This window comes from Perca flavescens, chromosome 4, assembly GCF_004354835.1.
Source record: "Perca flavescens isolate YP-PL-M2 chromosome 4, PFLA_1.0, whole genome shotgun sequence".
Classification (NCBI taxonomy): Eukaryota; Metazoa; Chordata; class Actinopteri; order Perciformes; family Percidae; genus Perca; species Perca flavescens.
The window spans coordinates 26,725,497-26,751,333 of record NC_041334.1 but is presented as its reverse complement, the minus strand read 5'-3'; the positions used below and the strand labels follow the sequence as shown (position 1 = coordinate 26,751,333).

General features: G+C 39.6%; 1 protein-coding gene across 1 annotated transcript in view; it reads right to left on the bottom strand.

The window, feature by feature from the left end:
- The window catches only part of scn8ab (sodium channel, voltage gated, type VIII, alpha subunit b), a 70,972-nt gene that overhangs the window by 21,928 nt on the left and 23,207 nt on the right, over window positions 1–25,837 (bottom strand). The window contains exons 3-15 of the mRNA XM_028576000.1: window positions 24,287–24,405; window positions 23,931–24,020; window positions 23,712–23,840; window positions 21,252–21,343; window positions 17,237–17,458; window positions 17,046–17,109; window positions 16,383–16,524; window positions 15,273–15,479; window positions 14,906–15,187; window positions 11,166–11,489; window positions 9,675–9,807; window positions 7,503–7,741; window positions 6,066–6,239 (exon numbers count right to left, since the gene is read on the bottom strand). Coding sequence (XP_028431801.1) covers window positions 6,066–6,239; window positions 7,503–7,741; window positions 9,675–9,807; window positions 11,166–11,489; window positions 14,906–15,187; window positions 15,273–15,479; window positions 16,383–16,524; window positions 17,046–17,109; window positions 17,237–17,458; window positions 21,252–21,343; window positions 23,712–23,840; window positions 23,931–24,020; window positions 24,287–24,405 — 2,217 coding nt within the window. The remainder of the gene's footprint in view (window positions 1–6,065; window positions 6,240–7,502; window positions 7,742–9,674; window positions 9,808–11,165; window positions 11,490–14,905; window positions 15,188–15,272; window positions 15,480–16,382; window positions 16,525–17,045; window positions 17,110–17,236; window positions 17,459–21,251; window positions 21,344–23,711; window positions 23,841–23,930; window positions 24,021–24,286; window positions 24,406–25,837) is intronic.

Sequence of the window (25,837 nt, the reverse complement as noted above, 5' to 3'; positions counted from 1 at the left end):
GCCAGGACGTTCGTTGCCTGTTGTGCAGCAGCCGAACATCTCCCAGCTGCCTGGAATTATCTCCCCTTCACTTTTCAGTAATCTTAACTTTTCGTTTTGGTGCTTAACCCACCTTTTGTCGGGTTAATTTAGCTAACCGTAAAGACAGCTAAACGCGAAGGGGGAATCGGCAGGGAGGAGATTTTCGGCACATACACCGGTAGCGCTACGGACATGTAGCTAGCTACCGCTATGGATAGCCGCTGTTGTGACTCGGTCCTGGGTCTGATATAGCTAGTCTGTTTCCCGACGTTTAATTAAACTGCCGTTAGCGTCGTAAGCACCAGGCACTGGAGATAAGTTCTGGCCGGGGGTTGCTGTAATGAAAGTAGCTGTCTGATAGCTGACAGCACTTCGGTAAAGTTAGACAGAAATTGGCAGATTCGCGGGTTTGCGGTTCAATAAATTTTAGATAAATCCCAAAATCACTCCACATATCTAAGGCCTCCCTACCAACATACTACACCTTCTTACGTTGGGTAAGCAGGCTCAGTCTATTTTTAAATAATTTTTATTGGGGATAACATCCAATAGCTTCACTGTTACTGAGCCTAGTGCTTCCAAATTTACTCCACACATCTGGGGGCTCCCAAACAAAATACTACACCTTCTTATGTTGGTAAAGCAGGCTCAGTCTATTTTTTTATATTTTTTATTGTAGAAAAATGCAATAGCTTAACTGTTAGTGTGCCTAGTGCTTCCAAATGTACTCCACACATCTGGGGCCTCCTTACCAACATACTACACCTTCTTATGTTGGGAAAGCAGGCTCAGTCTATTTTTAAATATTTTTTTATTGGGGATAACATCCAATAGCTCCACTGTTATTGAGCCTAGTGCTTCCAAAATCACTCCACACATCTGGGGGCTCCTTACCAGCATACTACACCTTCTTATGTTGGGAAAGCAGGCTCAGATTATTTTTAAATATTTTTTATTGGGGATAACATCCAATAGCTTCACTGTTACTGAGCCTAGTGCTTCCAAATTTACTCCACACATCTGGGGCCTCCTTACCAACCTACTACACCTTCTTATGTTGGGAAAGCAGGCTCAGTCTATTTTTAAATAATTCTTTTTGGGGATAACATCCAATAGCTTCACTGTTACTGAGCCTAGTGCTTCCAAATTTACTCCACACATCTGGGGGCTTCTTACCAACATACTACACCTTCTTATGTTGGGAAAGCTGGCTCTGGATATTTTTAAATACTTTTTATTGGGGATAACATCCAATAGCTTCACTGTTACTGAGCCTAGTGCTTCCAAATTTACTCCACACATCTGGGGGCTCCCTACCAACATACTACACCTTCTTATGTTGGTATAGCAGGCTTTGCCTATTTTTAAAGAATTTGTATTGGTGATAACATCCAATAGCTTCACTGTTATTGAGCCTAGTGCTTCCAAATTTACTCCACACATCTGGGGGGTCCTTACCAACATACTACACCATCTTATGTTGGTATAGCTGGCTCTGTCTATTTTTAAATAATTCTTTTTGGGGATAACATCCAATAGCTTCACTGTTACTGAGCCTAGTGCTTCCAAATTTACTCCACACATCTGGGGGATTCTTACCAACATACTACACCTTCTTATGTTGGGAAAGCTGGCTCTGGATATTTTTAAAGACTTTTTATTGGGGATAATATCCAATAGCTTCACTATTATTGAGCCTAGTGCTTCCAAATTTACTCCACACATCTGGGTGGTCCTTACCAACATACTACACCATCTTATGTTGGTATAGCTGGCTCTGTCTATTTTTAAATAATTCTTTTTGGGGATAACATCCAATAGCTTCACTGTTACTGAGCCTAGTGCTTCCAAATTTACTCCACACATCTGGGGGATTCTTACCAACATACTACACCTTCTTATGTTGGGAAAGCTGGCTCTGGATATTTTTAAAGACTTTTTATTGGGGATAATATCCAATAGCTTCACTATTATTGAGCCTAGTGCTTCCAAATTTACTCCACACATCTGGGTGGTCTTTACCAACATACTACACCATCTTATGTTGGTATAGCTGGCTCTGTCTATTTTTAAATAATTCTTTTTGGGGATAACATCCAATAGCTTCACTGTTACTGAGCCTAGTGCTTCCAAATTTACTCCACACATCTGGGGGATTCTTACCAACATACTACACCTTCTTATGTTGGGAAAGCTGGCTCTGGATATTTTTAAAGACTTTTTATTGGGGATAATATCCAATAGCTTCACTATTATTGAGCCTAGTGCTTCCAAATTTACTCCACACATCTGGGGCCTCCCTACCAACATAATACACCTTCTTATGTTGGGAAAGCAGGCTCTGCCTAAATTCAATACCGTCAATGTTATTGAGCCTTGCTCTTCCAAAATCACTCCACACATCTATGGCCTCCCTCTGAACTTACTACACCCGCTAAGTTTTGAAAATCTGGATCAGCCTATTTATAATATATTTTTATTGGGGAAAAATTCAATACCGTCAATGTTATTGAGTCTAGCTCTTCCAAAATCAATCCACCCATGTAGTGTCTCCCTCTGAACATACTACACCCGCCACTTTTTGAGAATCTGGCTCAGCCTATGTTTTATGAATTTTTATTGTGAAAAATCTCAATCCCGTCAATGCTATTGAGTCTAGCTCTTCCAAAATCACTCCACACATCTATGGCCTCCCTCTGAACATACTACACCCGCTTAGTTTTGAAAATCTGACTCAGCCTATTTATAATGTATTTTTATTTGGAGAAATTGCAATGCCGTCAATGCTATTGAGTCTAGCTCTTCCAAAATCACTCCACACATCTATAGCCTCCCTCTAAACATACTACACTGAGTAATATTTGAAAATATGGCTTAAACTATTTTTAATGAATTTGTATTGGAAGAAATTCAATACCGTCAATGCTATTGAGTCTAACTCTTCCAAAATCACTCCACATACTTAGGGCCTAGTGCTTCCAAATTTAGTCCACACATCTAGGGTCTCCCTATCAACATACTACACCTGCTAATTTTTGAATAGCTGGCCCAGGCTATTTTTTATGTATTTGTGTTGTGAAAAAATTCAATACCATCAATGTTATTGAGTCTAGGTCTTCCAAAATCACTCCAACCATATAGTGTCTCCCTCTGAACATACTACACCTGCCACTTTTTGAGAATCAGGCTCAGCCTATTTTTTATGAATTTCTATTGTGAAAGAAATCAATACCATCAATGTTATTGAGTCTAGTGCTTCCAGATCTACTCCACACATCTAGGGCCCCCCTCTGAACATACTACACCCGCCGCTTTTTGAGAAGCTGGCTCAGCCTATTTTTTATGTATTTTTATTGTGAAAAATCATTCAATAGCTTCACTCTTTTTGATTCTAGTGCTTCCCAAATCACTCCACCAATACAAAGCCCCCTGCTGATTGTACTACAGCACTTACTTTTAAAAAATAGGCACAGCAGGTGTAGTATGTTGATAGGGAGACCCTAGATGTGTGGAGTAAATTTGGAAGCACTAGGATCAATAACAGTGAAGCCATTACATTTTTCCCCAATTAAAATATATTATAAATAGGCTGAGCCAGATTTTCCAAAAATTAGCAGGTGTAATATGTTGATAGGGAGACCCTAGATGTATGGACTAAATTTGGAAGCACTAGCCTCAATAACAGTGAAGCTATTGCATTTTTCTCCACAAAAAGAAATAAAAAATAGAGTGAGCCAGCTTTCCCAACATAAGAAGGTGTAGTATGTTGGTAAGGAGCCCCCAGATGTGTGGAGTAAATTTGGAAGCACTAGGCGCAATAACAGTGAAGCTATTGCATTTTTCTACAATAAAAGTTATTTAAAAATAGACAGAGCCAGTTATACCAACATAAGAAGGTGTAGTATGTTGGTAGGGAGCCCCCAGATGTGTGGAGTGAATGTTGAAGCACTAGGCTGAATAACAGTGAAGCTATTGGATGTTATCCCCAATACAAATTAATTAAAAATAGACAGAGCCAGCTATACCAACATAAGATGGTGTAGTATGTTGGTAAGGATGCCCCAGATGTGTGGAGTGAATGTGGAAGCACTAGGCTGAATAACAGTGAAGCTATTGGATGTTATCACCAATAAAAAATCTTTAAAAATAGACAGAGCCTGCTATACCAACATAAGAAGGTGTAGTATGTTGGTAGGGAGCCCCAGATGTGTGGAGTAAATTTGGAAGCACTAGGCTCACTAACGGTGACGCTATTGGATGTTATCCCATATAAAAATTCATAAAAAATAGGCTGAGCCTACTTTTCCAACATAAGAAGGTGTAGTATGTTGGTAAGGAGGCCCCAGATGTGTGGAGTAAATTTGGAAGCTATAGGCTGAATAACAGTGAAGCTATTGGATGTTATCACCAATAAAAAATCTTTAAAAATAGACAGAGCCTGCTATACCAACATAAGAAGGTGTAGTATGTTGGTAGGGAGCCCCCAGATGTGTGGAGTAAATTTGGAAGCACTAGGCTCACTAACGGTGACGCTATTGGATGTTATCCCATATAAAAATTCATAAAAAATAGGCTGAGCCTACTTTTCCAACATAAGAAGGTGTAGTATGTTGGTAAGGAGGCCCCAGATGTGTGGAGTAAATTTGGAAGCTATAGGCTCACTAACGGTGACGCTATTGGATGTTATCCCATATAAAAAATAATATAAAATAGGCTGAGCCCACTTTTCCAACATCAGAAGGTGTAGTATTTTGTTTGGGAGTCCCCAGATGTGTGGAGTAAATTTGGAAGCACAAGCCTCACTAACGGTGAAGCTATTGGATGTTATCCCATATAAAAATTCATAAACAATAGGCTAAGCCAGATTCTCAAAAGGTGGCAGGTGTAGTATGTTCCGAGGGAGGCCATAGATGTGTGGAGTGATTTTGGAAGAGCTAGACTCAATAACATTGACGGTATTGAATTTTTCCCTAATAAAAATATATTATAAATAGGCTGAGTCAGATTTTCAAAACTTAGCGGGTGTAGTATGTTCAGAGGGAGGCTATAGATGTGTGGAGTGATTTTGGAAGAGCTAGACTCAATGGCATTGACGGTATTGACATTTTTCGAAATAAAAATACATTATAAATAGGCTGAGTCAGATTTTCAAAACTTAGCGGGTGTAGTGTGTTCAGAGGGAGGCCATAGATGTGTGGAGTGATTTTGCAAGAGCTAGACTCAATAGCATTGACGGTATTGACATATTTCACAATAAAAATTCATTATAAATATGCTGAGTCAGATTTTCAAAACTTAGAGGGTGTAGTATGTTCAGAGAGAGGCCATAGATGTGTGGAGTGATTTTGGAAGAGCTATGCTCAATGACAGTGAAGCTGTTGAATTTTTCTCTTTGTATCCACTTTCGGTTTAACGTTAGCACATTGCAGTAACGTTAAGCTGGTATCGATATTGAACTTACAAAATAGATAAGGTCTCTGTTGTATTACTGTGATAAAAAGTGGGATGTAATTAATCACAAAATTATGCTGTATGGCAAAAAAAAAAAACAGTATTACGGTTACAAGTATTTTTTTTTCTGTGACATTGTATGATTTACAATTACTCCTGAACGTATCATCTTGGTGCCAGTGTTCTGACGGAAGTTAGAGTAAATGGAGGGTGAAAGGTTATATGACGCCACTGACGGGCGACTAAAGGAAACGTGCCGTGTCTGAAAATAAAATAACAGATTTCTCTGGGTTTGATATTTGGTGGAAACATTTGGGATAGTGTAAGAACACAACTCATAAAAATATATAACATAGGTATGGTCGTTTTTAGACATTTTAAAGCAGAAATGTTACATATTGTACCTTTTAAAGAGAAAAAGTTTGATGATGATGATAATAATAAAGAGAAATCAGCACTATGCAAAGTGTTTGTGTGACAGTTAAAAGATGACAGTTAAAAGATTAATATGTGTACATTTAATCCTTTCAGCCTGTACAACCAGAAGAGATAAACAAATGCTGACATCCCTGTCTGTACTCTCTTCCACTTACCAATCGGAATGACCTGAGCACTGACAGACCTTCCACATCAGCCAGTCCCAGCTCAACTAAACTCAAAGTCACAATGAAGCCATCAAAGCAGTTCCAGCCTTCCTGGAAGTAGTAGTAGGGATCCATGGCAATCAGCTTGGCAAACATCTCCCCAGCAAAGATGCCTGTGAAAACCTGTGGATCCACACAAAATACCGCATAAAGTTAATGACAGGATGAACATCACAGTTGCGCTATAAATTTGGGATTGAATTTATAATTTCCCCACAAAATCAAATATAAGTAGGTTCCATGAAATGTTGTGATATATTTCATGGTGAAACGGGATAATAAGGGTGTACACAGTGAGAAATGAATCTTAAATTTAAACCAATGGGATTTCAGTGGGATTTATGACCGCTTTATTTGTTGGACATTTGAGCTACACCTACCGTATTGATGCAGCATGACGTTACCATTGAAAATACACTGGGAGATACACTTTCCAGAAAGAAACTATAGCAGTTACAGATGATTGCAGTTTTGTTTCATTAGAATGTGACATTGTAAAATCTGACTTTAAAATGTAAGAAACAATAATGCCATAATGGTATTAATGGCAAACGTAAAAAAACAAACATTTCAAATCCTTTCCTCATTCTAGAAGACTTAAGAGAAAATTAAGTGCCGAACAAAAAACTAACTTGATTACGTTACATTTGATTTGATGTAGTGCCGATTAAAAATGGATTGGGATTTGCTTTGAGTAAGGACTCTTCTGACAGGGCAAAGTCATAGAGCTGTAGCACCGTGTTTCAGCAAAACTTGCAAGGAGCTGTAGTATTTTAGCCTGTCCCATATCATCCACCCAACAGCTAATCATGTGCCCATTCTGTGCTGCAGAGAACACCCAATGATTCATACTGCACCAACCATCATGCTGATTTCTCTGACTTCAGTTCCTGTTTCACTCCTGACAGCATTCTAATCCCTATGACCTCATTTCCTGTCTTAGTACTGACACCATGCCAATACTGCTGCCTTCAGACAGCTGTGCTATGGAGATGTCTGACAGCAAGGGCAGAGCACAAACAAATCAAAATTCCTGCCGTAAATTTGGTTCATATGTACTCTGCCAAATGAGTCCTGGACCGATAGGTGACTGCTATATTTTGTGTGTGTGTGTGTGTGTGTGTGTGTGTGTTTGGTAAAGTTGAGGTAAGCATGATGCAACGGAAGCAGGAGAGTGACCTGAGTGGGGTCCTATAAACACTATTGTGTGTGTATTCTCAAGTGATGCATTGATGTATTGGTTTGAGGTTATGTAGGTGGCAAACTGAACCTGCAATGCTTCTGTAACTCCTGAGAGAGATAATGAGGTTCATGCAAGCCTAAACTGTTACAAAGACAAATGGCAGTGGTACAAAAAAGGACAAAAGAAGAACTGCAGTTTCTCACCAGGTTGCCAACAGAAAGGACCCCTTCAAATTCCTCAGTCATGGGGTAGTGCTCCATGGCCATGAAGAGGGTGTTGAGGACAATACAGATGGTGATAGCCAGGTCAACAAATGGATCCATGACAATCAAGTAGGTAATGTGCTTAATCTTCAGCCACAAAGGAAAGCACTCCCAGATGAGGAAGATGTTGGCAAACTTGTACCAACAGGGAGGACACTTCCTCTGAGACTCCTCCAACTCTGCAGGAAGAGATGAAGAAGATAGAAACGAAAAAGGGTAAAAAAAACAAAACAAAAAACTCTCTTTACGTACGAAAAAAAACATGTCCATTTCAAACAATGTAACCATTACTGCCCACATGCTTTCATGAATGGATTACATTGGCATGGTTGTTAAGCCTTGCATTCACAAGAGGGGACTCAACAATTGGTCTTGCACAGACCTTCACTTTTCCTCCGCTACCGGGCCAACTCACATTTAATTCCCGTCCAATCTCCTCCCAGCTGTTCTATAGCAACCGCTTGTCCCTTTGCCCAGCGAAGTAAGTATAGATGTATCATTTCTAACTTGCATAGCTCCACCATTTTATTTTACATGTCTTCTTTGTGTTATATAGTTGTGTCTCACTTGAACCACTGGCTACATTGTCTACATTGCCCCTGCGGTATCCAGTCGTACTGCTCTGTTTTCCCTGTATTCCTAAGCCTTCAGAAAACATGCAGAAATATGGACGATATGAACGCAAAGTATGCACCCTCCCTAATATGGACAGAAGGCTCCGTCCATATTAGGGCTTAGTAAACTAAGACCAAAACTATCTGTTGAAGTGAGGAAAATCTTTCATCTTTCAGGCTTGAATTGATGAAAACTGACATGTTTGAACACTCACACACAGGTCTAACACACCTTTAGGGATATTACTTTGACTTGGAGCGTACCTATAAGTCATGTAACTCTTACATGACTTCTCACATGACCACACTCATAACAGTTGTTTCACAACCGAAGTCTCTCATCCTGTCGGTATTTTGTACTTTTCCACTGTCCCATACTGATGTAACCTGTCAATACCAGCTCATCATGTGTTAACAGTAATAATTATCTAATCCAGTTTATACACATATTGCACAGAGCACCATTGATTATCTAATCAGGAAATAGCCCATATGTATGTGTTTATGCCAAGTCACGAAGACAGAGGAAGAAGACATGATAAGGGGGTTCCTGTTTCACTCTTAGTGGAGTGAAGACTTTCTGCTTTTCTGGGGTTCATGGAGCAAACCCTCACCCATTCTGAAGACGCAAAGGAGGACAACGCCCAGAGGGAAATAAATAGGGACTGAACTGTTCAGCATTTGCTTTCAGCATTAGCATAACTGGGAGGCACGAGGAGGTGTCAGTTGTGTAGCCCACATGTAGGCCTACATGTGTATTCATATATATTTTAAAGTGCTGTTACTAAAGAAGTGTATACTTTATTCTATCGTCTCAGTAATTTATTTCAGTCGACTGGTTAAGTGATCATCAAAACGAATATGCTTAAGAGGTATAGTTTAGAATTTAGAGTGTAAGGCAATTGGAATCAGAATCTGGGGCCTGAGGTTTCAGAACTTATTTTATCCCTCTTCACTGTCCAATAATCGACTAAAAGGGGGAATTCATAGTTCATATGCGTATCTACCAATGAGTATAAATGAGCCTTATCTCACCCAAGTAAAATGTTTCTTTTTCAATTTTATTGTGTCTTCCATAAACTTCCTGGTGGGTAACAGACACCATCTGTATCTGGATGCCTTGTCTGCATCAGGAAAATGTCAATATGAGGTTTAATTGCAAACAGTATCTAGTGCAACATTTAGACCACAGCTGGCTTGAACTGGTATCATATCTCATTTAGGTGAACAAACAAATGTTTGTGAGTAAGAATTTTATCATTAATTTGCGACGACAGCTGACAGTTTTTTTTTTTTTTTACATCAAACTACCTTCCTACTTGCAATTTCCATATCCAGATCTAATGCAGACAGTATGTATATGTATAACAATAACACATATTTAACTACACGTGTAAATTTAAGGCTCATTAAATGTTTTAGTCTGAATAATACAAATCATATTTTGGTACAAGGTCTAAATTCGAAAGGTCAAAGGAAAAATGTTCAGTGTCTGTACCCTCTAAGAGTGTGTTGGTGACTACGCTCATCTGACTGTTGGCACGGTCCTTTCCTTTGAAGGAGGAGTTGAGCTGATCCACAGATACCATGAGAGAGCCAGAGTGCTTCTTCTTAATCTCCACGTCAGTAGTCTGTACTCAGAGAAAGACACAATGTCAGTGAGAGGTAGTATACCAACAAACATTACATATTAAAACTCATGCTCTTAAGCTATCTAAATGATGAATTATGCCATAGGTCTGCCCAGAAGATGAAAAAGCACTAATGTGATGAATGCAGTTTTTCACTTGAGATCATTAAATCTTTTTTACAATGTATGAACCCAAAATACCTGATTTGTTCATTTTAAGCATTTCCTGGAACATATCATACAACACGCTTTAAATTCATACTGTCAATTCTCAAATAGTTGCCTTAATTCACCACAACTAAGGAGAGAACTAGGACTTTAATGCAACAAAACTATTATTTGAAATAGGACTTTATATGTTATTTCCCCTGCTTTATATGAATTACATTTTAGTAAGCAACCATTATTGATGTACTGGCTTTTATTTGAGAATTTACCGTACAGTTTCTAAACCATTCATCGCTTACTGTAAATAACATAGCTACAACCCTAAGTAACCAACATTAAACTGCATGCAATGACATGCATGTCAAGAACAGGGGGGAATTCAAGACATAATTTGCTGCTACACCATGCTACATTTTAAGAAAAGAAAAAATGTGAAAGCAGGTAGATTGAGAATAAAAGAGGAGTCCACCATGATAGCTGGAATGATTATTATTAATATTATTATTATTATTATTATTATTATTATAGAAAAAAGTTTCTGATTTGATCTTGCGTCCATCGAGTGGCTCAGGAATGATTACAAGAAGGAAAGAGAGGGAGGCAGAAAGACAGTGAAAGAAAGAAAGAAATAGAGGGGTAGATAAAAGCAGGACTAAAAAACCGTGTGGGCATGGATGTGGAAAGCCCCTAAGAATGAAAGAAGCAGAAGTTGTTTTTTTCTTCCTGTAAAATGTTTTGATAGTTTTGTTTTTAATGAATGACAATGACTGTATATGCTTAGGTTTGGTGAAAGAATTGTTAGGGTAACTACGGGAGGCTGATATCATGTTGCATTATTGTTAGATATTAATCAATGAAATGATCATCATGATGCTGGTAAGGCATTGAGGTCGTAGATATTGTTTCAGCTGGTTAGTGCCTTTTGGAGCTGTTAAAAAAAGGTGCAGCGGAAAAAAGGGCATTAGATCAGAGTGGAAATCTAAATGTCAGCATAAAATGAAACAATAACAGAATCTAGATATTCAGGGGAGGAAAAAGGATCTACTGAGTTTAGGGAAAATACGATCAAGAGCCAAGGGAAAAAGGTTGTGAAGCTGCAGAGGCCAGGGCCACCACCATCATGCCTAAACTGTATTGGTGTCCCATGGACGTCCTTACACTGTCATCAGTGGCTGCCTTATCTATTTTCACCTCAGGCAGAAGCCGTCTGCCGGGCCCAGGGCCGGTGAGAGACACCACGCCATTGCAGTCCACTGTGCTGTTCCTCTTCCCTCCAGAGTGGGGTGCCAGCGGGTGGATGCGTGATGAGCCTTGGCTGTAGCCACTGTAGCTGTTGCGGCGGTAAGGGATAAACAGGGAGCCTCGGCGGTCTTCGCTCTCCTCTACTGTACTGTGCTCATCGTCGGCGAACTCATTTTCTGAGCCCATGTCCTTGGAACGGCCTTTGAAGCTGAAGATGCTGCTGCGGCTGTTGTGGCGCGACATGAAGGGAGAACCTGGGATGCTGAGTAGTGACTGAAGAGGGAGAGACAGATACAGAGGGGAAGAGTTGAGGAGTTATTAAAAACAGCAGGAGTTACTCAATGTATAAATAAAAGCGACCGACGAGGTTAAGAGGGTAAGTGGGGCACATACTGTAGTTAACAATAAATAAACCAGAGGACAGAGCAAAATAAAAGGAAAATAAAGGATACAGGCACACCAAATAGATTACTGGCTTTAATGTTACATACAGATACCAAGGATATCACAGGAGTTTCCTTGTACTTAACCAGGTGTTTATCACAAAATGAGTGACACAACAATAATAAAGAAGAATGAATAGCTTTTGTCTTAATCATGCTCAATCATTGTTATAACATGATAACCGCATTAATGTGATATAAGGTGGGAATGAAATTATACAAAATTATATTTCAGATACTTTCATAAATGTATTGTCTTTTCCTTGTCATTTATGCTATTTTTCTCTTTGTTCTGTAAAGGTGACCACAAGAGTCCAGTAATTATACTTGTGGTAACACTACACAATTCAACCAATAAACTGACCATGATCTATAAGACAAACAAGATGTTCTCCTTGTTTAGGCTTAGTATTCTAGCATATAGTTAAATCATAAATGAAAGAAGAGGACACAATTACAGTGCAATGCATGCCTTGGAGATGTTTTGATCTGGAGCATAGTTGTTTTGTTCTATGCTCATGCGCAATATTACTATGCAGTTAAGTTTTGTCCTATTTGGTTCCACAGAAAGCATTCAATGAAAGCTGTTTTTATCACATAACTTGTCTCCAAAGTTCAGCAAATAATTATGACACTGGGGCAGGCAACATACAAAACCTATTAACTTTTTTAAGTTCCTTTGTGTGCCATTGTTCCCTAGTCTTAAGCAGTCAAATCATCTTACTGGAACTGCTGGAAAGATCGCTTGTACAAAGCATTTGAGAGTAAACTGGCGTAGGACGAGGGACTGGTCAGTGAGTGTAGGCAAGGCAGTTGGACAGCAAGGTGCAGCGCAATCTCTAGCCAGAGCATAGAAAACACCTCCGCATCTGACGCTTCAGGCTTTATCCCAGCAATGTATATCCATTGAGCCAGAGTAGTGGTGACCAGGAAAGACTGATTGACAACCATTATATAATTGGACACAAACAGCATTAAGGCCCTGACAGTCGGACCAACTTGGTCTGACTGTCAGGGCCTTAATGCTGTTGGACCAAGTAGGGCCAACAGTGATCGACCGTCGCCATAGTTTGTGCGGTGTGTCCCGCACGGTCACCATGCGTCGGCCTTCGTCTGCCTTTTTTTGGCCACGGTCGGCCAAGTGGAACGTTGTGGATATAGACTGGTATCATAGCAACTTTTGTGTCAGGTTTCCCTTGTTGAATGAGGAATAGATTACCGCCTCCTGCTGGTATGGAGAGTTATTTCCTCTCACGCAGGCGCAGAACGTACTGGACGCCACAGTCGGCCTTTGTCGCCACTAGTCCCTGGCCGTCGGCTTGGTGTGTCAGGGCCTTTACTTGAAGACTGACAAGATATATTTCCGGGTGATATGCGATCCCGCAATTCTCGTCTGGTCTCGTGAAATCGCAAGAACCCAGCTGCCAAGCAAGGTAATAAAGATCCACCAGACAAGAATGAAGTTTCTGGCAGGAGCAGGAGGAACACAACACATATCTCTGTCATCTTGTTTTCTCTGGCGATGAACATGACTGCAAAGTCAGCAGAGCCAGAGTGCAGAAGGCCCAACAACCAATAAAGGCTCTTATGAAGGACCTGACAGTCAAAACACATCTCATACTAGGCTGTCGATGGATTCTGCAGGGATTTGAGAAGCTAATAAGATGGGCCCAGGTGACATTCAAACCAGCCAAGTCTAGATCTCTGGTGCTGAAGAAAGACAAGGCTGGCGTTCTTCACCATCGCAGGCACCGTGGTTGCAACCAGCACAGAGAAGCCAGTGACATGCATAGACAAGGTGTCTGACAGCACCCTGAGGGATCCAACATCCATCCGAACCAGAGGGCTAGCTAAAATCTATGGACTGATCAATCCGTGGCTGTACCAACAAGGAATTCTGTCTAGAATCATGTGGCAACTCCTTGTGTGCAAAGTGTCAAACTAAACCATTAAAGCCTTGGAGAGCTATCTTGGAGTCTAAGCAGCGTTGCAGTCTACAGGTAAAGCAACTAGCTGCAGCTACCACTCAGATCTCTGAATGAGGAATTCATGGTGACAAGGACCAGAGAACCACAGCAGTACCAGGAGTGAAGACTGGAAGAAAGTATCAAGTAGAGAAGGTAGTCCAGCCAGCAGAATCAAGGCTGGTAAGAGTGGTTACCGAAAGCAGAGCCAGACTTGGATCCTTCCCAACCTCCAATGTCAACAACAGGGAAGCATCTTTAGTCCAGGGGGAGGTGAGGGCAGCAGTGGAGGGAGAGAGAACCTGCAGAATAGTGGCAATAAAACAACATGGGGCCTGGTCAAGATGGAATAATGCTCTGGAGAGGAAGGTGACCAGAGTTAAGCTGTGGAAGGCCAAACCCCACTGTATCAAGTTTTATTTTTCAATATATAAAATAAAATATAGGCAGGACAGCTGTAGACAGGAAAGGAGGGAGAGAGGGGGAAGACACGCAGCAAATGGCCACAGGTCGGACTGAGTCTCTGCATATGGGCGCCCGGCTCAACCAGGTGAGCTACCCAGGTGCCCCGTATCAAGTGTTTTTTGTCCAGACAGTGTCTGATGTGTTTTCTAATCAATCAAACATCCACACACGGGGCAAAGCAGAGTTACCAGCATGCCCACTGTGCATAGAAAGGGGAACCCTAGAACAGATCTTGAGCTGCTGCTCCAGAGCCCTGGCAGAGTAACAATACCGCTGGCATCATGACCACCATGACCAGGTCTTGAAGGTCATTGCCCAAGCCATCATCAAAGCCGCAAAACAGCCAATATCTGCTTAGAAAAATACCACCAGAATCCTGGCCTGGACTGGAAGCTGTTTGTAGACCTGTGGAGGTAGCGGAAGTTCTCTCAGCATATTGCGACCACTCTGAGACCAGATATTGAACTGGTCAGCAAGTGCAGGCAAAGTTGGTGGAGAGCAAGGTCTGCATTTTGAAGTTGGATGCAGGGGCTTTGCGGCCCAATCTCTGCCTAGACCTTACAACAAACTAATCATTAAGAGAGCAATACCACAGAAGCAGCAGAAAGAGCCTCCAGATGCCATTAGGAATTAGGAGGACAAGCTGAGGCCAAACTACCTCAGCTGTGTCACATGGGGAAGGTATTGCTGAAAGACCCAAAACACCCAATAATTCTTTTAACATCACTAAAAATGTGTTCAGGAGTATCAGTAGATGTATCTGCATAAGTCAAACAGCAGTCTGCCTTCACTGCATAGTTTTTCTTGCTATCTTTACCTGGTTCATAATGGATGTCTTCCTCCCCAGCCGGCTTCCTGGGAAACGAATGGTGCTTTTCTTGCTGCCATCATCTGACTCAGACTTAACAACCTTCTCACTGTCTCCCTTCTCTTTCTCCTGCTCTTTCTGACGCCATTTCTTCTTGCGATTGCGACGCTCCTTGGCACTCTTGGAGCTCAGCTTGGACACCTCAGAGGAGCTGCGGGACAAGTGCCCTCCACCTTCATCCTCTAACGCAGCCTCTGACACCGTGCCTGCAGATGTCGCCATGGCGGCAGCCTGAGAAGAAAAAAAAGACACATGATAACTACAAACTATGAAAAACAGGTAAAGGTGTATGTGCGTTGGAGAAAGTAAGACCAACCTGTGTTTCATCCTGCTGCCTCTTAAGCTGTTCCAGCATGGCCTTGAATTCTGCCTCTTTCTGCTCCGCCTCCTCAATAGTGGCCTGGTTCTGCTCCTCATAAGCCATGGCCACCACAGCCAAGATGAGATTCACCAGGTAGAAAGAGCCCACAAAGATGACCAGCACAAAGAAGATCATGTATGTTTTCCCTGCAGCTCGCAGAGTCTGCACACAGATAAAGCAGAGAACAAATCAGAGATTTAGAATTATTTAACATGGAAATTACAGTCAGATTAATAAAATATATCTGGTCCAATGCTTTCTTCAGTTAAACCTCCGCACAGGATGAATCAGAGTGCAGGAATTCCCAGTTTTAGACACACACACACACACACACACACACACACACACACACACACACACACACACACACACACACACACACACACACACACACACACACACACACACACACACACACAGTGACTGGCCAACAGTGATTTGCCAAATGAAGTGAATCTATTATGGCTGCCTGGAGGAGGAAGAGGAAAGGAAAACTAGTGAAGGGTCATGGCAGTGCAGTTTAACATTGACGCTATCTGTGCATGTTATGGCACTAAAAAGGCAAAGATGTAATACTGGTTCAGTTGTCTCTTAAAAAGATTGGCAAATAACATGACTGTTCTAAAGGTCATTTAACAAAAACAATCCAATTTTATTCATTGCTTTATTACAAATGCAAATAACAAAATTATTATTTTCCTGCATGAAAGACAAACACAATTATAGTGGCTAGTCACAGTAGTTCTGATCAGCTGATCACCTTCTTTTTTTATTCAGGGCAAATTAACTGACACCTTTGCTGATTCATTCAGGTATTAGGATGATGTTTTTATGATGAAGTAAGGCCAAAAGCATTAGTACTGCTTATGGGGTGTTTCTCCCCTCTGGGTAGGACTAGAGAGGCTTTAATATAGGTCTCTCAAGCAGGTGCAAGAAGGGTCAAAGACTTCATAGATCATATTGTGACAAAATGTGCAGTCCTGCTTTTTGCTTCCTTTGAACATGAATGTGTCAATTTGAGACTAAGGATGACAGACAGAATAATTTAGGAAAACATTGCTTTACCAGCATGTAGAGATTTTCCCAGAAGTCTTGGGTCATGAGACGAAAAAGGGTGAGGAAAGCCCATCCAAAGCTGTCAAAGCTGGTGTAACCATAGTTGGGGTTCCTTCCGGCTTTCATACACATAAAGCCCTCTGGACATCGTCTAAAACCCACAGGAAGACAAAAATTGTAACTTAACAAATGACTGAAATGTGCCACTTCAGCATCAACACAGTTGGAAATATAGATACAGTCACCACTGACAGTCTAAGATACAAGATGACCCTGAAAATGGGCCTGAAAAAAGTCTTGATAAGTTAATGTTTTTTTTTTTGCTTGTGCATGCATGCTTTCATGTACACTGTTAGGAGAAGGATATTGATATAATTAACCTAAATATTTTATGACATAAGCAAGTCTGACTCATGAATTATGAATACATGATTGACTGCTTAGACAATTTATTGGTTAAATGCTAATAACATTCTCTTGTGTGTGCAAAAACCTGAAGATCCATCAGGCCAAAAAAAGTTGCTTGAGGAGGCGCGAGGGCCCTGTTAGATTACTGATGATGTGTCAAACACAAGATGTGCGAAAGAACAACAGAAAAATGTAAGACAGCTGCTGACAACATTGCAGTATGAATATGGAGGCATGCATTTAGTGAGTGAAGCACTAACTTACCCTGAGTCAGAACTATTTCCACATAGCAGAGCATCAAGCTGACCAGGAAGGAAGTAGAAATTAGCTATAAAAAAGAAACACAGAAATACAAAGGAAAAAGAAAGTTACCAGGGTGCACACACTTTTTGTTAAGTCCCATTAATGTACCGTAATCATGCCCAACTTAATCAAGTGCCAATATAACCACTCACAGTCATTCATGATGTATTCCTTCCAGTCAAAGCCCCTGCTGCCATTTGCCAGGTACTGCTCAGTCATGTTGATTGGCCAGATTACACACTTCTGCCTTAGGTTCCCCATAAAGAGCTGCAGTCCAATTAGAGCAAAGACGCTGAGACAGAAGACGGTCAGGATCATCACATCCGACAGCTTCTTCACAGACTGGATCAGAGCACCCACAATGGTCTTCAGGCCTGTCAATTAATATACAATGAACACACACACACACACACACACACACACACACACACACACACACAGCCACAAACACAAATGTGCACAAATGCACATACATGAAAACAGACAAACTCACATACACACACACCAGCATACACATTCAAATGCACACACAGACACAAACACACACACAGACACAAACACATAGATAGACACAAATAAAAAGAATTGCAAATTCTGGCACTGCAAGAGTGTACACGCTGAGTTTGGTTTTATAGCTGCAATTCAGAGCTGACTGCAGTCAAGCACGGAAAAAGTTAAGTTAGGTAACCGATATCTAATCCTGTATTTAACCCTATGCTGGGCAGCCTCTTACATAAACCTAACCTTGGCAGGCATCAAAATTATTTCTCAAGCACCTACGCCCACATTGCCAAGCCTCAACACCAGAAATGGACTCCTGTTCATTTGGAGTATAAAACCAGTGTGTAGACAGTGCTTGTTGTTGTTCTTACAGTCATTCCTGCCTAGATGGAAATCTGTAGTTCAGCCTAAAATGATGTAACAGATATGGTCATTTTTGCTGATATGCAAAAAAAATAATCAATACAATTATAGTAAGTAAAATGGTTGCGGTATCCACAGGGATGAGAAGTTTATTGTTCAACTGTTAAAAGTAGCTCTTTATTTTGTAGCTTTACCTGAGGATTTTTTTGCACTCAGTCAAGATATCTGAGGACTTAAATCATGTATAAATGTAATAATAAGTCTATCACATTATTAAGTGTAACAAGGTAATTGCTACAGAATTGTTTAATTGCTACAGAATGTACTACTGTACAGTAACAACACAATCAAACCTACAGCAGTGAGTTCAGAGAAGAAAGCTGAGAACCAAGTTTGGGTGTGAAAGATATTCAAGAAATTGGAATTCTCTGATATCCAAACATAAATAATGTAAGCATAGTGCTGTAATGACACAGGTATTCCCATAAGGTAATTACAAAAATGTAGGTCCACTCATTATCTGCGGGCACAACTCTTCAGTTCAAAGGTGTCCTGCATCTCCATGTCTCCTGGGAGGAGAAACCCTGTCTCATTTCCTGTGCTAATTTGTCTCTCGCTTGTTTCTTTTCTTGCTCATTTTGATAGGCTTCAGGCTACTATTACTTATTATGAGTACTACCTAATTCAGATCCATATCATGTAACTGGATGTCATCTGTTTTAAAGTTTTACTAAGCAGTTTGATATCATTTAAGAAATGTGGCTGTATGTTTGTGTCATTAGAAAGTCAAGAATCTCCCTGTGAATACAAATAAAGTGTATTCATTTATTAAAAAGGATCAATAGGATATGTGGATTATTAGTAGCTTTTAGAACCTACAAAATTCCACTCACTTATCTACTGTTTTTCTACTTTCTTCTCACTTACTTCCTTTTAAAGCACCACTTGGCCTTTTTCAGTATCATTACAGGCTGAAATGCTTATTTGCAACACACTTATCAGCACTTTCTTTATGCACCAATCAGGTTTTACCAACATTTGTTATCGGAATCTGATGATATGTTGCAGAGCCACTGTCAATCAAAGGTGATCAAACCACACTGTTGAACTCTCTTAATAAATTATACCTAAGGATGTTTTTTTTCCTTTCTTAAAATTTGATTTATACTTATTTTGTCATGACTATTTAATGTTATAGAAAATCAGCTTAAATCTGCCAAGTTTTCAGAGACATTAAAAAACACAAAACACTGCCTAGAGCACTTTATGTCCCAAATACAAACATCTGAGCATTATATTTTAGAAAAACCTACGGTAATTTCCTAACAAAAAGTAGCCTGTTTGGGAAAAACACTGTGTATAGATTCTCTATTAAAACTCAGTAAGAAATGTTATCCAAACTCTAACTGGCAGCTTGTTATCATCTGAGCAGATGTGCGTATTATGTCACTACTTTTGCATTCTCTCTCAAATTTAAACTTTCGGTGGATCGATGTTTTTAGTGCAGATTCCTAGCTATGGTTATCAAAAAGAGATACCTCTAAAAACATTCAATAAAATCAAAGACATGACTATCTAGTATGTAACAGATCTCAGATATAGAGGTCATATTCAGTTTTTTTTTTTCTTCATTAAACACATAACACAACACTGCAGCTGTATGGGATGTTTCCATCAGAAAGACACATTTTCATTTTCACACTTTACTGGTAATGACCCCATAGACAAGCTGTATGATGCATTTTCCACTGAGGAAGAACAGACAGCACTACAACTGGATTTAGGATCTTTATCTGGATCTATATTTTCCTTCACTACTTGTGTCCATCTATGGGAACATTCCTGACTAGCTGCAGTTAATTGTTATACTGCATCCAACAAATCAACTGAACGCAGCAGCACCACAAACAGCGCACAGAATCAGGCTCAGTCAAGGAAGCAGGAAGTGAAGAGGAGAAAGAAAGGACAGGCGAGGAAGAGTTGGTGGCTGGGGGGGTAGAATGGGCAATGAGAGGTGGCATGCAGGTCATTTAAACGCCAAGGCTGAAGGAATTGACTCGGTGTCATCACCTGTCTAAAAACTGTGATGGGGACATTGCCTTAACCGAAGAACCGTTGCCATCCCAGGCCCCTCTTTCTCCCACTCTTGCAGTGCTGGGCGAGCCCTCAGGCTGCTTTAGCCCAGAGCACAACTGAGTTCTATATGCTGGAGGCTGAGTCTATTGTACTGTACTGAGTGTGTGTGTGTGTGTGTGTGTGTGTGTGTGTGTGTGTGTGTGTGTGTGTGTGTGTGCATGTACAGTATATGTGAATCTTTTTAAATACAGTAACTACAGTGTCATATTATCTTACAAGCATTTTTAGTGGACATCATGTATAAGCAAATGTATAAACTTGTGTTACTGCGGAGGAAAATAAATCCCATTGAATCTGACACATATTAGTACATGGATTTTGCTTATTTATGATATTTACTTATTATTTTGATTCCCCTTTCACTCCCAGGATGGACAAAGATCTTCAAAGGAAATAAAAAAAAAAATCTGAAACCTGAATCAAATAACTCCTATAACTAAGAGATAACAAAATCCAAAAGAAAAGCCCCTTAAAGCCAAACTCGTAAAAGCATGTGTCTCAAAGCTTCATGCAGCGCTGATGTGTTGTCAAATTAGGCTTGGCAGTCTTAGCGAATCAAATAGTCTTTAGTCAGTGTCATAGATTGTGAAAATTTGGATCGAGGTATGAAATAAAACTAAAAACAAACTAGATGTTCAAAGAGATGACAGATTTTTTTTTTCTCAAATATTTTTTATTTTCTTTTGAACAGATTTAAGTTTGAGATGACAGATTTAAACTAATCAGGATCATGTTTTCCCCCCGAATTAGTTTGTTCATCTAACCCCTCATACTGACATCCTGAAAGTCAACTCATTGGAAACAATATCTAAACTCTTCCACTATATTATCACTTTGTTTAGACATTCATTTCTATTTAACTTGAGGTAGAAATATACAAGACAGATAGGTGTTGTATATCCTGATGTGCTGCATAAGCCCAGCTGTCCACATAGGACATGTGAGCCAACAAGACTGCCAGTAGACTGCTAAGCCTATCAAAAATGTATTGCTACCATTTTTGATTGTAAAAAAAAAAAAAGAAGTAAAAAGAGTAAAACAAGTAAAACAAAAAAATGAAGAATTCTAAAACATCCTCTTTAAAAAAAATAAAGTAATAGAAATAAAGACAGGTAATAGATAATAGATAACGTAAGCTCAGCCTTAGTGTTTAAATGGGAGTCTCACCTGGAATGACAGAAATTGTTTTCAATGCTCGGAGAACCCTGAACGTTCTCAGCGCCGAGACATTCCCAAGGTCCACAAACTCTGTTATATATCTGTAACAAGGTAGGATGACACACAGAACAGAACCCCATGACACACAACACACACGATAACAACACACGCACGCACGCACACACGCATGTACGCGCAAGAGCACGACACCAGCACCACCATCGAAGACCAGGAGGGGACACCACGGTGAGAGAGAGAACGCCTGTCCGACCAGTGGGAAGAGAACGAAGGAAGAAGAGGAGAGGGACTGAAACAAAACCACACCTAACATCAACCCCGTGACTCGCCCACCCGCAAACAAACACCTGGACTGTCTTACCTGGGATAACTGAAATTGTTTTCAAAGCCCTCAGAACCCTGAACGTACGCAGAGCTGACACATTGCCTAGGTTTACAAACTCTGTTATATACCTGCAAGGTGGATCAGATACAATTATTCAGCAGCCATCCCAAACACAGGAAAAAAAAACATTAGATTGTTACACAATAGTTTAATAAGCATTATCAATGTGGTATGATGGGCTGATGTTGATTGAAGGTGCTGTGGGCAATGGTCTTTAGAACCTGTTTCGCAATATTTAGCTTAATCCATTTTATATCCGAGCACAAATTATTTTTATTATTATTTTATTATTATATTTTTCAAATTATATTAGCAGGAGAGCACGCCTACTGCTTGTTAATCACACAAGCAGAAGTTAGTCTAGTCTTTAGAAGCCTGGAAACAGCAGCAAGGAAACAAATCTACGTCCACAGTGGAGGTGATGTGAACCAAAATACCGGTACTGGCCCTGAAATCATTTTGGTTGATAAGTTTGGTAAGACCCAAACTCAGAGTAAGTACTGGGTAACTACAGCTTTGCAACTGTGGTAATCTATATATATATATATATATATATATATATATATATATATATAAATGTTTGGGGGTGATAGGTTTAATAGTAACTACTGTGCTCAAAAAGTTACGCCAAGTGTAAAAAGTATTTATAAAGGTGTTTGCCCTCTACTCTAGAGTAAAGCTTAAAGAGAAAGTTGCAACATCACATTGTGTTTGTTGTTGCAATGGCTAAATGTGTTCACCAAAATTTGTTTTTCAGGTTTTTGTTCATACTGATTCTTCATTGTTTCTCCAAAGTTGCCCACAGCAGCTTTTAGATTGAGAAGTACTATCTATGTCCGTCTTCAACCCTCATCTGGGGTACAGGCAGATCCCAGAGGTATACTTTTTATCTCACGTGTTTTATTTTATTATTCCAATTGTTCATGACTTTGTCAATCAACTTGTTCTCAAATACTTTATATCATTTTCGGTTTTTGTTTTGATTAGTGCTTTTTTTTTTTTTTTACCAATGTATTGGGGTTCTAGGGGACCCCAGTCAAAAGCACCCCATTGCAGCCCATGCAATTTCAATACATAAAATAAAATAGATAGATACAATGTTTGCCATGGGTCCTAATTTAAAGTATCACACACTATCAGGGGGTAGGGGCACTCTGTCAGTCATTTTGAAGGAGACAGCACAGATTTCATCATATAATAAACTGTAACTTTCCTAAAATTATAATAATAATAATAATAATAATAATAATAATAATAATAATAATAATAATAATAATCTGATGTTTCTTTTCTTCGGATGACATAAATTACATATCTTATAATGTTTTGAGAAGAAATAAGTTAACATTTTGCAAAGATGGTTGTTTTTGGATGGTTGTTTATTCTTGGGGTCCCCAGTCAGTAGTCCTTGTATGTTAAATATAATGGTAGGATCAAGGTTAAATATATTATTAAATTAATTATTATATTAGATAACCATTACTTGTTCTTTTTAAAAAACAGAAGTTTGTTGTTAAAAGATTAAACGTTTAATGGCCGTGTGTCTATGACGTCCACACAATAATGGAATCTGTAAGTACATTTTTAAAAACTAATACTGAAATGTTTATTAGAAATTGTTGCACCAACATTTTAAATGACTCAAGACATTTCTGACAGAAAACATTTGACAAGTGAAAGTAAAAGCACAGGCGTCACCAATAACTTTAATGTCTTATAAGCCATGTGCAATTTTATCCTGGTATTATCATGCCTAAATTGAAAGCAGTCGTCATTAATGTGAACAGTTACACCTGTGTTTAAGTAGCCCGACGGTCTGCGGCGAGAAGATTCTGTTGTCATTTGGGATATACTTGCTGTTATCTTGTAACTAAGTATGTCTTATAAAGAAATCATGTCTCACAACTTTCTCCTATCCACGTGCTAAAATGCTAATATTTTTATTAGTCATGTTAAAATAGTTTTTTATTTTATGCTTAGATTGCGGTGCTTTTTCCTTTTTTACATTAGACCATTGTTATATGTAGCTTCCAATTATTTAAATTCTCATGAGTTAAAATACTTACGCCATTGAGATGACCATGAAATCCAGCCAGTTCCATGGGTCTCTGAGAAAGGTAAACCCATCTATAGCGAAGCCTCGGGCAACAATTTTTGTGAGTGATTCAAACGTATAGATACCTGTGAAGGTATACCTTGAAAACAAAGAAAGAAGAGAGTAAAACGGTGACAGGCACACTAAACAAGGATATAATTGCTGAGGAGAAGTATGGACGTGTACTTACTCTACTTGTTTGGACCATTCTGGGGGGTCACTAAATGTCATAAATATACAGTTGGTCAAAATCGTACACATGATGATCATGCTGAATAACGTGAGAAGACAAAAGTTAAGGAAAGTTTGAACAGTACTACCCATAACACCCTATACATGAACGACTAAAATGAAGAAATGAAGTAAGCTTAAGGAAGATGGCAGAGTAGGGAGAAAACAGTGATTTGGAGCTTATAGTGCATTAGCTTTCATTTCTATTTACAGACAACTTGTGACATAAGCAAAAAAAACAAACATGTTGAAAATACTAAAACATCTGTTTTTAGTCACTGTAAAGCATAAGAAACGAATCACTTGAAAGGATATGCATGTATCAAAATCTTAATAGCTATTCGCCTTAGTAGATTAAACGGGCTTATGATGTACAAGGAGGGCGTGGCACTGAAGCGGAAGATTGTTTTCCCTTTGTTGAGGACTATAAATGTCTGTGGAGAGAGAGGGACAGAGAAAGAGATAAGACAGTTAGAACATTTCCAGTAATTATACGGCACATACAATTCAGCACATGGTCAGCAAACCTTTTTACGATGTTATTTTTTTTTTTTTTAAGGAAGATATGACTGTAGCTTGACTGAGTAGCTGATGTGTATCCTGAGCTCACCTCTAAGTCATGGGGCACCACTGCATTGGTTTTCAATCTAACTACAGGCCTGATTCTCACATTGCAGGTGATCCCTTAATAACTAGCATTATGACGTAGTATAACGTAGCATTTTGATGAGAGAGCTCACTGTGTCGTTGCTTTACCCATTTTAAATCTTTACCCTACTAGCCGTGAGACAATAGTGAGCAAAGTACTTTAGGTTGTAATGGCCTTACACTAAACAAAGCGCAGGGGATAAAAACAGTATAGTAAAAAGATAAAGGAATAGAAAAGGGCAGTCAGTAGGACAAGGACACAGGGCTGTGTTTTACTCCGCTGACATCACTCCCTCTGTGGCCAGTCACCCGAGAGTACAGTTAACACCTCTGTGTGGGTTGCATCAAACCGCGTATCTGTCCTGGCAAACCTTTCACCATGACAGTAGCTCTGTGAGCAGGAGACAAGTGCATGGGAAGCTCTCCCCTTTTTCGTGGCTTTAAAGCTCTTACTGGAAGAGAACTGCAAATGCTGTCATCGATCAGGGGCAGATCTGCTGACTCTAGGCTCTCAACAACCACTCCCCTCCCATAAACAGCACTGGGCCAAGTGGGGCTGTGCAATGGGGTGAGGCAGCAGTGTGTGTTTGAGCAATATGTGTTTATTTGTGGATGTGTATGCCCAATGTTGGAGTCTGAGTGAGAAGTATGAGCATTATTTACAAATAAATGGACTACTGGGATACTTTACAAATGGGTGGTTTGGTTGAGAATCCTATGAATGTGTAAACTGCTTCTTCACCACATCCCCTCATGTGTATTTATGATACCACTGACATGTTGCCTGCCAGTATTTACAGGTTAAATACAGACATAGCATGTCCTATAAGTAACCAGTACTGAAAAATAATGGAGATGTCGAATTATATCCAAATTTATATCACTTTGAATTTTAGATGTGAATGTCCGTCATATTCAACTTTAAGTGATAATTCTTGTGTTGTTTTTCTTACAACTTCTGTAACCATTTTAAAATTGGCCAAACTATACTTCAATTTACAAATAATAAAGTTGTCAAAATACTGTGCACCAGAGTACATGCATTCAACCACAGCAGATCATGAGGTCAACTCTATATCCCTTGCCCTTTACGTTCAGATATAATAATCACTGCACTCAAAATGAAATGATAATAATATGATGATAACCCACTGGTGGAGAGCATACAGTACATATAAGAGTATAATAGAAGCAATTAGTCTTTAGTATGCATTTGGC